At 40.8% G+C, this 13926-nt stretch overlaps 1 protein-coding gene across 1 annotated transcript; it reads left to right on the plus strand.

The window, feature by feature from the left end:
• The first annotated feature begins 1964 nt into the window (after positions 1-1964).
• On the plus strand, positions 1965-13372 carry CDO1 (cysteine dioxygenase type 1). Its single transcript, XM_006203955.4, has 5 exons — positions 1965-2400; positions 5483-5560; positions 7149-7303; positions 11624-11793; positions 12645-13372. Exons 1-5 carry the CDS (start codon positions 2231-2233, stop codon positions 12672-12674), a joined length of 603 nt encoding a protein of 200 aa, XP_006204017.1. The 5' UTR covers positions 1965-2230; the 3' UTR covers positions 12675-13372.
• Positions 13373-13926: the final 554 nt, after the last annotated feature.

Below are 13926 nucleotides of genomic sequence, written 5' to 3' on the forward strand. Positions count from 1 at the left end.
GCTTGCAGAATGATTTAACTTAAAGCAGCAATGAAGTAAATTTACATGTTTTAAAATTTTTGTATGGCAAAAGATGAAAATATTTGTAACATGACAGGGTTTTGATGTCCAATAATTGAATAGCTCATTTCAATTGATAAAAAAAAGACCACTGGGAAAATATATTAAAATGTAACTCACCAAAAATAAAAATATAGATGGCTAGCATGTAAAGTGCTGAACCTCATTAGTTATAAAAACTACAAGTAAAAGCTGAAATGCTGATTATCACCTCTCATAGTATCAATAGTTAAGAATAATTACCAATATTGGCAACATTGTGGAGAGGTAAGTCCTGTCATATTCTTGTTGAATTAAATGTGAATTGATACTACATTTTTAGGGGACATTTTGGCAATATCAAAAGGCTTGAAACTATAAATTTCCATTTGTTTATTCACCTATCAAGTGCCTAATGTTCCTAAGCATTGGAATAAGACATAAGGTCCCTGTTCTCCTGGAACTTTCATTCTAATTGGGAGGTAGACTGTCAGGTATGAACTTAAATAATTCTTGAAATTTTACGTTGAATTTTTTGAAATAATGGAAAGGAAAAAGACACTTGATAGCAAATATTAAATTTACCTGTGATTTACATGATACTGGAGGAAAGATAAAACATTTATGTATATGAGTGACTAGAATCTTGTGTTAGAAGAATCCTTAGAAATCAACTCCCGTAGTTCATTCTATGTCCTCATAGCAGATACACCTGAAACTTAGGCTGATTACTTCTAGTGATGGCCACAAGGAAGGCTCTATCCATTTTGAGGTGACTTAGATGTCATTTTTACTTTCTGACAACGTTGTTAGAATACTTGTAGTGTCATCAGTTTAACCAAGGATGTTAAACACTTCAGGCAACACAGGTAAATTTAAGTATATACATTATATACATACACATATGTATGTACATACATACATTGGAACAAAGTCTAGGAAAAAAAGTCTTCCAGAAGTCTAGATCTTTAATAACTCTGAGTCATTAAAGTTATTAAAGATTACTGCCATTTCTTCTGTCCCTCATATTTCTCTTATTTTCGTTCATACTTAATTTGTGTTATTCTCAAAGCTTGCTACATGCTATGCACAACACAAAAATGTATTTCCGTATATGTGTGAGCCTACCAGTAGACTCCTTCAAGCACATGCTTATTATTGAAGGATTAGAATCTTAAATTACTGCATCAGGAGTAAAAAAAAAAAAATCAGCATTTCTTTGAACCATTACTTGAAACATCAGGTCTTTGCACTGAGTATAGTGTTCTTAGTGAAATGTTTGATTTTTAAAAATCCAAGAAGGGATACCAGGCCTTCCACTGTTTCACTAGTCTTGCTGTAGACCCGAGTCTCCTTTGTCAAACTGTACTTTCAGTACAGCACATTTAAATTTTTTTAATAGAAGACTGAATTATTTTCACCGAGCCTTGAAGCATATGGTTTCAGTCGACAAAATAGTAGCTCTTCAGCCTTGGGAGTGGAATCCATCCTCAACTTTCTCCAACTCTTCACAATCCCTCGGCTCCATTTGGAAGGAAGGGTCCCTTTCCTTCCCATTCCTTCCTCAGCGTCCTCCATCCTTCTCCAGACCCCTTCTATCGACGTCTTAGCGTCGCGAGCCACCGCGCAGGAGAGGATCCCCAGGGAGCGGCGGAGGGGCGAGGGTGCGGGGAGAGGGGTTGGGATGGGCGGCCAAAACGCGCTCTGCTAAGGTGGGGGAGAGATTGCACGAAGCCCACCGGGAGCGCTGGGACCCAGGAAAGAAGGGCTCCTGGAGGGCCGGAGGGACGAGAGTGTCGGGGCTGCGTGCGTGGGCTTTGCCCGCACGCCCTTGCCACCCCTGCCACCCTTCTCTGTTCGCTCCACGCGTCTCCCCACCCTCTGAGGGCCGTTGGTACATTCCCGCAGACTCCGAGAGCTTAAAAGGGGCCGGGGAGGCTTGAATCCAGCAGGTTTGGTCCAGGCTTCTGTGGGCGGCACGTCTTTAGATGCGCAGCCCTTCCTGAGCGGGTGTCTCTTGATATCTTGACGAGGGTTTCTTTAAGCTGTGGCACTCGTATTTGGAGGCTTTGTGTCTGTGTGTAACTGTCTAGCTAGCAGCTCGCGCCCCTAGTCCCCGGCTCCTCGGCTCGCTCAGCCCCAGCACTGCTGCCCAGCAGCAGCGAGACGTTTGCCGCCAGCTTCGCAAGGGATGGAGCAGACCGAGGTGCTAAAGCCACGCACCCTGACCGACCTGATCCGCATCCTGCACCAGCTCTTCGCCGGCGAGGAGGTCAATGTGGAGGAGGTGCAGGCCGTTATGGAAGCCTATGAGAGCGACCCGGCCGAGTGGGCAATATACGCCAAGTTCGACCAGTACAGGTGAGAGCGCTCTCGCCCTGCCCGCGGAGGATCTCGGGCGCCTGCCTCGCTGCCAAGCGGCGCCGACTCGGAGTCGGAGCGGGAGCGGGCGCGGGCGCGGGATCAGGGGATCGGGGTCTGGCTCTGGAGGCGCCCGCCGGGCCCACCGTCCCAGCGCTCGCGGGCCTTTCCCGCACTCCAGCGCCGCGCCTCCTCGCCCGCAAGCCGCGGGGCCGCCGTCCGGAGCTTTGGGCCGAAGGTGGGTCGCACTGGCCGGAGACTGCGGCAGGCTCCCGAAGGGGAGGCCACCGCGGGGCTGCAAGTTTTCTGTTCTCTTCTCGCCAATCGACCCCTCGGCTTCCGAAAACCCTCCTCTCTGGAGCCATCGTTTGCCTCGGACACGGTGGAGGTGCGGGGAGACCCCGGTGGCCCTCAGGCTCTACCCGGCCCGCCACGCTCAGGCTCCCGACTGGCTGGACTAACCAGGGGTGTTCCCAGGAGAGAACTCCAACAGCCGTCCACAAAAAGGGGTGACGGTGGAGGTCACAATTAAACGACACCAGTTCTCCATCACTTCTCTCTCGGTCGCCTGCAACAAGGCTTCTGCCAACAAGCATTTTTGCTGATACAAAATAACGTCTCGGGGTTGTCAGCTGCTATTGTTCAGTTTATGCTGCTCCCCACTCCCGAACCATTTTGACTCCCGGGACTGAGAGTTTATTTAAACCCACTATCAGGTTCTCAAATTAAACTAGTGCTTCTCTTTTAGCCCCCAAGCAATATGCTTTTTCTTATCCTTAGATCTGAGGGCCTGGAATGTAAATTGAAGAGCCCTGCTCCCCAGATGTGTTTGGGTGAGATGCCCTGGGAGGCTGCTCCGTTCAGCGAGGGCTTGGAGATTAAGTAAAAATAAATCACTGCACCAGTCCTTTGAGACGAGAAGTAAAACTTAATCACCCTGAAAAATGAGAGTTTCTTTTCTGACGGGCAGCCAGCTCTTCAGTCTTAATTGTTGGTTGTGGTGAGGGCAGGGAGAGGGGGAACGGCTGAAAGAGAAGTATATGGACAGGTGAAGCTTTCTTTCCCAGCAGTTTCTGTTAGTCACTTTACCTCAACATACACATATAGTGTTACACTGTACATCGTATGTATTGGTAAAGTTTTGTCACCAAGGACTGTTTCAACTGTATTTTAGGATTTGAAGTAAAAAAGTCTAGTTAGGACCCTGTTTTCCATCTGCAGGCAGCCCTAGGAAATTCTTTTGGTTCCTATTCTTTCGTGGCTTCCAATGAAGCTACCAGTTTACTTTAATTTTGCATTAACTGCAAGTGGTTGAGGGCTTGTTATGGGCTCCGGTGCTCTTCCGGTCACTTGACACATGTATTAACTCATTTCCTCACAACTCTATACGATAGGTACCATTCTTATCCCTGCTTTACAGGTGAGGAATAGTAGACAATGAAAAGGTTGGATTACCTGCACAAGGACATACTAATATCATTTAGCAGCTCCAGGGTTCAAATTAGCATTTTTTTTCCCCAGAGCCTACACTGTAAACCACTACTAAACTTCATGAACTTCCAGCAGGCAGGCATATGATGCCATAACCGTCTTCTGCCTAGGTTTATTACTGACCAAGTTAATTAACCAGGGTGGGTTGTAAGGGCTTTCCGTATGTAGAACAAGGGCATTTCCACGGGCCTTGAATTCATCTTCACTGACAAGCTGTAAACCGGCTGGAACGCTGCCATTTGGATTGATCTATTCCACAGGTTTCTGAGGCACAGGTCAACAAGACAGTGGGTACAGTCCTGGGTGGGCAGCTGGAGTAGGGAGGGAGGAAGATAGGGGAGCAGAAATCAGTGGGATGGTAATTTTTGCATCTAATAAATGTCCTGGCACTGTGAATGATTCTGATCTCTGACCTTGGGAAGGCCAGTGCAGAAGAATCAAGCTGGAATATGTTGCAGTGCAAGCCAGGCAGTAAATTCTCTGAAAGAAGCCCCGAGTATCAAGAGGAGTGTCCCCAGGACTGATGGAGGGAAAAGTAGGCTCCCTGGTACAAGAACCGAGTTTTCTGGGGTTTAAGGGTGTGTGCACAGCCCCTTTCTAGGTCATAAAGGCTAGAAAGTCAGGATGACTGACTGACATGGAAAAAGCACTCACTAATCAACTCTGTCAGTGATCCTCCACCAGCACCTGGCCTCCAGCCTGGGGGAGGGGAGGGAACGAAGGTGGCATATGGGACAAAAGTGAACAGATGACCATGTGAGCAAATGCTACCCCAAAATGGGATAAAGATTCCTTTCCTTAAAAATGAGTCTAAATGAATATCATCATTATCAACTTTGCTAATTAGATGGTGTCACGAGAGGCTGTTGGAGCAATAAAAACTTTACAGTTGATTTTTGGGGGAGGGGGTTGGAGGGATGGTGTGGGTGTGATGGTTTTGTTTGAGATTTTGGGGGTCAACTGCTAATTTGTCCTCATTGTAAAAGGTGGAAAGTATCATTTTTCTTCCCTACTGTGGTCTCTTTTGTTCTGGTACTTAGGTCAACCCCCACTCTATTTGTTGGGAACATTCTATTATGATGCTTTTGAATGTGGATGTCCTTTGTGTTTGGGCTACAGTAAAACTAAGGAGAATTCTAGAACAGCTATTTAATGAAACCTTGTTTCTCAAATTCTGGTTTAGCTGCAGGGAGGAAAAAACAAACAAACAATAGCAACATTCTTGCCTAGAGCAGCAATGCACTATGCAAATACTTTCTGTGAGAAACTTTTATTCTTTTTATCAGTTTGAGGCTGGCATATGGAGAATTAAGGAATTTAGTTTTTTGTTTTTCCTGTTATCTTTTTCATGCCATTATCTAAAACTGAGCAGCTATAAATGCAGTGATTCAAAATACAAAGATGTCTAAAGTGAACTATGAAAAATATTTGTTTTCATTTGTGCTCGGCTTCTACTTAGACAACCACATTTAAAGTTGCTTAGAGGTAGAAATATTTGCATTTGTAAATGAATGATACTTTATGACACACTTATTTTTCCCAGTGCTTGTTTCATCAGCCAAATTCAAACTTCTGAAATCATTTTTTTTAGGTATACCCGAAATCTGGTGGATCAAGGAAATGGAAAATTTAATCTAATGATTCTATGTTGGGGTGAAGGACATGGCAGGTAATACAACTATTCATTCACAGATATTTATTAATTTATTCTAGCATATGAAAAGTACAGTGCCAGGCTGGCCACGGGCCTCATGAGCACTAACAAATTGCATGTTATAATTGTTTGTTCACAATATCCCCTGATCCCAGCAAAAATTCTCATGAGAATTTGCATGAGGGGGTTAGACATACACCATGTATGACAGACCTGCCCCCAAAATGAGTAGTCAAAGGAGGTGCAGGCAAGAAACCAGTTTACCTTAACCTCTGTCTCCTATGGAGTTAAACTTTACATGGAATTGTGCTAAAACTTGACCTTTGTGGTGCTTTGAAGTGTGTAAACAATTGTGGAACCAAAGACCGAAGCATCCAGATTTGGAGCTAGAAAAGCAATTCACAAATTCAGAAAATTTCTTCCCACTTCAAGTTCATTGTTTTCTTTACACAGGAGATAAGGCAACTTAAACTAATGCCAATTCTTGAAACTTGGTTCCTTAATTTTTCCTTAGTTTATACATTTGCCAATCCTACTACCAATCAAGTTTTGTTATCTCTTTAAATAGATCCTCCTCAGTCTTTCGAGAATGTTAAAAAATAATAATCCAGACCCATTTTTGATGCAAGAAAAGAAACATGAATTTACAAGATTTGGGAAAGTTAGGTTTATAGAGTACATTTATGTACTTGTATGGAATGGAGTTGTTTCGTTCTCTCAATATTTTGTTTTTTCTTAGTATTTTTTTGAAAGCAGATCATAGCCAGGATTAAGATGAGGCCCTGTGAATTAGGAAACAAGTTTTTACAGTACACATATGGGTTAACAATTTGCCATATGAAATAAATGCTAGTAACATACACAGGTTCGTATCTTTTAATCAACCCTATAGCTAATACTACTTTAATAAACTTAAATACTATTTACTGTAAGATTTCAGGAATAAATTCTTTCCCCAAATCCAATTTGCTTTCTGTGTCCTACCAATCTTGGAAGGTAATCACAGGTAGAATACTCTAAATCTACACAGTGTAAACATTGTGTATACTTCACAGTATAATTTTCAGGTGGTAACACATATGCATACCTTTTGTCCCTCAAAAGAAGGAGAAAAAAGAAAGAGACCAGGGAAAAAAACAAAAACAAAAACACTGTTGTGTGATCTTCTCAATGTGATACAATTATTACAGATGATTATCCTTTCTAAAATTTATCTAATGTAGTTTTTAAATCAAGTTCTCACTGAGCTTAATTGCATCATTAAAAGCTATATCTCAGAGAAGATAAATGGTTACTGGTTTTGTGTTTCTGTTATCAAAGGGGTAGTACAATAAAGTTTTAAAAAGTGAACTGTTCTTCAGTAGGGGTATGCATCAAAACTGTACCCCTTATATACATTGATGTGGAAGACATAGTATTACTCTATTACTTTGCCCTGAACAATGTAGAATTATAAATTGATGACATTTTAAAATCCAGCTGAAATGGACTTTGGCCTGGGAGATATCCTATTGACAGTTTGCAGCTGTAAGCTCTGGACAGACTGACAAGTCGGGCTACCGGACCATCTACTGAGTTCATTTGTCATTTTGTGTATATATAGCAGTATCCATGATCACACCGACTCCCACTGCTTTCTGAAGATGCTGCAGGGAAATCTAAAGGAAACTTTGTTTGCCTGGCCTGACAAAAAATCCAATGAGATGATCAAGAAGTCTGAAAGAATCTTGAGGGAAAACCAGTGTGCCTACATCAATGGTAATACATTGAATCCAATACGCTTTTCAGCAAGTGGGAAAAATCTTGAATTCCCATCTGCTTACTTACATGTGTGCAGTAGAACTTGGATTATGGAATTATGATTTCATCTGCTTAGGAAGTGACTTAAAAGCCGTGGGTTTTCTTCTTTTAAAGCTTTGCATGTGAATTGGAATCACTTATTAAAAAGATTAGCGTCCACAGAAGAGTCGTTTAGCTGCCAAGCCTTAGGACAGTTGGAATCAAACATGAATTTACTTAAGTAGAGTCTTTTAATAAAGGCATGAGGCCAAGTTGGAAGTATTAGCCTTTGGTTAGAAAACGTAAAGAAATGTTCTGGAAGTGATTAAGAATGCTAGCTAGTCCCTGTTTTACTAAAGTGCATACAGCATACTTAAAGTATTCTCAGGAGAAACTTTCCAAAGCCCATTATTTAGCAGTGATTTATAGATCTTGTACAAAGAATTCATTCTTTACCCTAAATGTGATATAAGAGAGCCAAATGCTCTTCAGTAGAGGCAGTGATTAGCATCTGTATTCCTAGAGGGCATAGTATCTTTCTAAAAAGCTCCTTAAAAGCTTATCTGAGATAATATTTTTTATTCCCATTTACAGATGAGATTGCCAACACATAGGAAGATTAAATAACCTGTCCGAGGTCCCTCAGGATTTGAACCCAAGGAATTTGATTCCAAAGCCCATAGTCTTTGTTGGGATGCTATCCCACTTATATAAGATAAAATATTACAGAGATTTCTCTGTCAAAGCAGGTTCTTTCTTCTTAGATATTAAAATTCAATATTGGCTTGATAGTTTAAGAATGCAAGTCACTTACAAAGGTCAGATAGCATAGCAAGTTTTTTTTTTAACCCATTCACATAACACAAAGGGGTTAGTTTCTTAGGTAGCAGGAAACTCTTATTTGAGAGCTGCTATATAGAGAAGGCACACCAAATTTCCAAGAATAAGAGTGCCTGTACTGCTCACAATAAAGCCAAAAGCCTTTCAGAGTAATTACTTTCTGCCAGAGTCACAGAGTCTTTGTGAAGCTGGGTTAGATCTTGAAGAACACGTAATATTTTTTTTTCAGGGCTCTTCAATGTAAAAGTCTATAGGAACCAAGCAGGTAAGGTGAGTGATGCAGGCCAGGTGTAGCCTGTGGGTGCTGGTGTGCAAGCCACCCTGCCTAAGGGGACAGAAATGGCCACCCAGCTCTCATGAGATTGTCCTGACTTCTTTTTCCATAGAGGTGGGAAATTGTCATTTTTATGGGAAATTTTGCCAATCAGTAAAATATTGGATAGGATAAGCTAAATATTTCTGTAGAGTGATTACTCAAAAGCCCCACAGTTTCAACCTTTGATTTTTACAGATGCCAGAGGAGGGCTAGAGATAGATAGTAATCAGGGAAAGATGTTTCAAGTACAAGGAATGGCATCAATGAAGGCATACCACTGCAAAGAATGAAAGCTATGCAGACATGGTCTAGCTGGAGGGAAGGAAAAATGGGCTTGGATAGTAATAGAAGAGTAAAGTGAGATCAGGGCCTTAACCTCCAAGATCAGCTTAAAATAAGAGCTTTCTTTGGTCAGCAGAATTCTGTTTGGGAATATCTAGATCAATTCAGTAGCAGTATGCATCATCAGATGGAGGAAAGGGAGAACTGGGGCAAGGAGATCAAGTTCCCTATTGTAATAGGCAAAAGGCGGACATTGCCTCCACCAAGCTGGCATTCATAAGTATCACGAAGAAACGTCCAATATTATTGTGACAGAGGTATGTCATGGGCATAAAGGAAAAGGAGGCACAGACATAGTAATAATAATAATAATAATAATAATAATAATAATAACAGTCATGCTGGGATTATTAACATTAGAGATCAGACATGAGTTGTGGGGGCTTCTCTAAAGGATAGGTGACTTGTTTTTGTGGGATCTTTGCTTGCATTGGGTGATCTATGCACTTGCAATTGGAGGGGGAAGAAAAGTTACTTGTATAAAAGCAGTCAGTTCTTCATAACTTTTGTTCAGAATTGTGCTCAATTAAGCCAGTGTATTATAAAAGCAGTAAGCCATAGAATCGAAGAGTTTACAGATCTGAGAATTAGGCTCCATTTTTTTTAAATGAGGAAAACTGAAGATCCTGGAAGTTCTGAGCTGTTCAAAGGCAGTCACTCTAGCTGGGAGTGGAACTGAAGTCTTCTAGGCTGTGCTCTTCCTTATTGTGTAGCTTCATAGATCTGGATCATAAAGCGTGCTGCCTAATTGCGCCTGTATTAACTACACTCAAACACTGGATTCCTTCCTTGATTAATCCTCAGACTCTCTACTTACTGTGTAAGTTTCTTATCACCATAGTTAGAAAAATCAAGTGTTTTGTCTTTACTTTAATCTTCTTGAAGGCATCCCCCATAGGCCTTTTGACTTGCTTTCGTGTGGATTGGCTTACCAGGGGTCAGCTGTCATCCTGGGGTCTCCTGACATCATCCAGGCTTTCCTTTTGCTCTCTTCCTATTGCTGATCCTCTTGTTGCCTGAACTCATTTGGGGTTCCTGCCCTTGTTTTGGTGGGATACCACCTCCAATGACTCTATGAGAAAGGGTTCGTGGAAAGTAAATTTTTGAGACTTCTTATATCTAAAAATCTCTATCTTCAACCCTTGCAACTTGATTGATAATTTAGTTGGATAATTTAGCTCATGACCTGGCAGTCATCTTCTCTCAGAACTTGAAGGCAACCCCTTGTCTTTTAGTTTCCAGTTGTCTTGTTGAAAGCCTGGTGCCATTCAGATTCTTCAATCTTTTGATGAAACCTGTATTTCATTTCTAGAAACTTTTGGGACTTTTTCTTTGGATAGTTTTTCTCTGTCCCCAGTGTCATAGTCATGTACTTTGTTTCATGACTCTTCATTTATTGTGCTGGGAGCTCAGTAGGCTCTGAAAATCTAGAAATTCGTGTCTTTCAATTCACAAAAATATTCTCAAGTACTTTCTTTGATTTTGTTGTTGCTCTTTTTCTGAAACTACTGCTGCTCAGATGTTAAACCTCCTGAACTAGTCCTCTGGGGTTTTTTAGGTTGTTTTTTGTTGTTTTCTTTTTAATCTTTCCTATGTTCTATCTTTGGCCCTTTGTTCTCGACTCTTCCTTAGTTTTTCTTCCAACCCTTCTACTCAGGTTTTTACTTCTGCTATCATCTTTTTATTTCTAAAAGCTCTTTTTATTCTCTGGTCCTTTTTATATTTTCTCTTATCTCTATGAGGGTATTAATGATGATAAGTTGTGTTTTTGTTTTCATTTTTGTTTTTTTGAAGTCTTCTCCTACTTGAAATAGAGTAGTCTATTTCAAGTCTATTTCAAGTTGCCTTTTTTCAGGTTGTTCTGGCCTCTCCTATGGTAGAGGTTCTGCTCGTGTGTCTGGTGGCCTCGGCTGTGGGCTAATATTTAAAGAAGCAGGGACAAAAAGCTAATTGGTAGCTTTCACACATGAATGGTGTTTGTCAACTGGACCTCACTCTAGGATAATCTGGTAAGGTTTTTCCTTGAGGAACAACCAATAGCAGTATCTACAGGAATTTTTTCTTGAGCTGATCAGGTTCTCAGAGAAGCTGCTTCTCATCTTCTGCCTGAAGAAGAAAGTCCTGTCTGGCAGCATTCTGGTGAAGCAAGTGGAGATCTTACCACTCAGTGTATAAATTTTCACGTAAGTCACCTGTTTTTCACCAGGTAGCCACCCATCCTGAGTTCATCTATTAAAATCTTTCTAGAGAATAGACCTCAGACTTCTACCAGGGGTGGAGGCAGGGTGAGGGAGAGGTGGTGAAAAGGACTTGAGACTGAACTTGAATAGGCTTCAGCCAGTTCTTGTAATCCATCCTCACCTTCATTTCAGGAAGTACCTGTGCTGCCAGTTCCTGAGCTGTTTATTAGTTTCAGGACATAAATCAGGTTATTTCTTGGCTGTCTCCAAGGGTAGCTGAGAATTTAGCTTTCTCTCCTCTGCAAAGCCAGCCATCTACTTTTAAGCTTTCAAATTAAAAAATCTTTTTAAAAATTTCAATAAAGTTTTCTCTTTTCCCATTTTCTCTGTGTTTGTACATTGATGCCTTTTTTCTTCTTTTACTGCAGTTGTTGGGGTTCTCAGGAAAAAGCAGAGTGCATATCACTTACTATCTTTAACTGAGAGGGTTCAATTCTAATGAATTTTTATCAGTTCCATTTGTATCAAGTTGATTTAGGATCTTGGGCGATTGACAAATTTTTTTATCTACAGCTCTCATCTAAGATCCTTCATCTATTCTTCCTCTTGGATATTGTCTAGATTCCATTGGTTTACATCGGGTAGAGAATATTAGCCACACAGAACCTGCCGTGAGCCTTCACTTATACAGTCCGCCTTTTGATACATGCCATGCCTTTGATCAAAGAACAGGACATAAAAACAAAGTCACCATGACATTCCATAGCAAATTTGGAATCAGGACTCCATTTGTAAGTATAACTTCTCTCTCCTAGAGGTAAATGCGTTGTGGATTGGCAGCATTATACTGTGTGCACTGCTTTTTTTTTTTCTGTTCTAGATAGAATTTGAATATGTTAAGTTTTGAGTATTCTTAAATTGGAGAATGAGATGAACCTGAACTTGGGGGAAAGGCCCATTATATCCTATTACTGTCTTTAACTTTACATTTTCATTAAAAAAAAAACAAACTTAGATGCAAAGAGCTGATTATTGAAGAACTTCAAAATGTACACTTATTCCTAAAGAAACTATTTTCTCTTTATTAGGGAAGTAAGACTAAGAAGTACACTGCTACTGCTGTGACAATGTTCATGGTCTAATTAGCTGAGACAATACAAATAACTTGCATAGTTGACCTTTTCAAGGTTGAGACCCTAGTCTGATAATATGAATAAAGAAGACTGCTGTTTTGATTGCCAAGGTATTTTTTCTTTGAGTACTGATGGCAGCCAGCAGCAGCATGGTATGGCAGTCTTCTACCTCTGAAACAAGTTAGCCATTTTAGGGAATAGTCTTAAGTTGGTCATTGGAATGCCCAGAAACAGACAGTGCATGAAAACAAAGACTGAAAATCCTTGTCAGTCTTAAGAAAGCACAGCCTTTGAGAGAAGGAAGGCAGCATTTTCTCAAATGATGGCCCTGCTTTGTTTCCTGCATTCCTGTCCCCAAGAGATACTCTTATCACAGGAACAAAGCAACACGACTTCATTTTCACACACTGAATTTTCTTACGCTGCTAGAAAAGCAGGACTACTCAGAACAAGCATGTCACAGGTAAAGATTCTTACACAGCTTTCTTTTTGTTTTTTTTTTCTTACAGGCAACTTCAGGCTCACTGGAGAACAACTAAGGAGCACCAAGTCCTCTGAGGTTTTACTTTAAGGTCTGATGAAGGTTTTACCTTGGGCAGGAAGGCCTCCCACCATTTGCTGTCCAGTAATACACTTTACAAAGCCAATACTTAGATCTAGGATAAGGCAGATGCTAATTATAAGGCATTAAGTAAACAAATAGTGCCCTGAGCTACTATAGAAGATAAAAATCCCACTAAATATAAAAAGGCTAGTGATTTTTAAGGTCAAATCAAGTGCTTTACTGGTTTTATCCTCTAAAGCCATTGGAACCATACTGGGAATGTCAATAAGGTTTTTATAGTTTTTTGAAACACCTTGATCTTTGAACTATAATTAGCAATAAATAAAAACAAGACATCAAACTGCTCACCTTGTTTTTTGGAGGACTAAATGTAGATGTCTTTAATATACTTTGTATGTTCTTAATACTTGAAGAGAATTTTTTGAATCTGTGTATTTTATTTTTTCAGTCTTACCTTACAGATTTCTCTTCCATAAACAATAGGGTATTGTAGATAGAGAAACTTCTGGCACTTTGCCATTTGGTAATGAAATGAAGGGCAGAAGATTTAGAAAAGTACATGTACCCAAACCCACAACAAACCAAAATGTCTGACGTGTCCAGTGGTCAGTCAGACTTCCTACTGCTGCCAAAATTGCCAAATAATTTTAATAAAACTGGATTTGAACATTATCTGAAGTTGTCTTTTTCTTTTACATGATGAGAAATTCATATAATTCGTGGTTTCTTAGATTGAGGTAGACTACCAGAAGCATCTTACCTTTTGGGGCTTTGATATGTGTTTCACCAACTGGCCAGAGATACTAGCCCAAGGTCTTCTGGCCCTACAGCAGCTCAGGGACATCATGAGTTTTGCCTGAAAATTGTATGTAGGGTCTGTGTGTGTCTCAACATGAATTGGTTTTCAGCACTTAAAAACTGGAGATTTCACAGAAGATGATGTGGACTTGGAAGTATCTGGCAACCTTGGACCCGCACTGCATTTTCAATACCAGTCAGCTGGGCTGGGGTCTGCCCCTTGGATGGGGCCACCTCTCCCATCTGCAGCAGCCCCCAGCTTGCTTGGTTCCCTTATTTATGTCACTTGCAAAGCCTACATATGCATTTGAGTTTGCTGCCCCTACTTTAGGCAGTTTCCATAGTAATATCTGCCATAATCTTAGCATTTCTTGTCTCTGAGAACTTAAGTAGAAAAGTCAAGTCCTTTGAAGATAGTTCTGGTTGCG

This window comes from Vicugna pacos, chromosome 3 (genome assembly GCF_048564905.1).
Source record: "Vicugna pacos chromosome 3, VicPac4, whole genome shotgun sequence".
Lineage (NCBI taxonomy): Eukaryota > Metazoa > Chordata > Mammalia > Artiodactyla > Camelidae > Vicugna > Vicugna pacos.

Coding starts and splice junctions, on each gene's coding strand:
- CDO1 (XM_006203955.4), top strand. CDS start 2,231: ATGGAGCAGACCGAGGTGCTAAAGCCACGCACCCTGACCGACCTGATC. Junction 7,304..11,623: donor CCAGTGTGCCTACATCAATG/GTAATACATTGA, acceptor GATATTGTCTAG/ATTCCATTGGTTTACATCGG. Junction 11,794..12,644: donor TTGGAATCAGGACTCCATTT/GTAAGTATAACT, acceptor TTTTTCTTACAG/GCAACTTCAGGCTCACTGGA.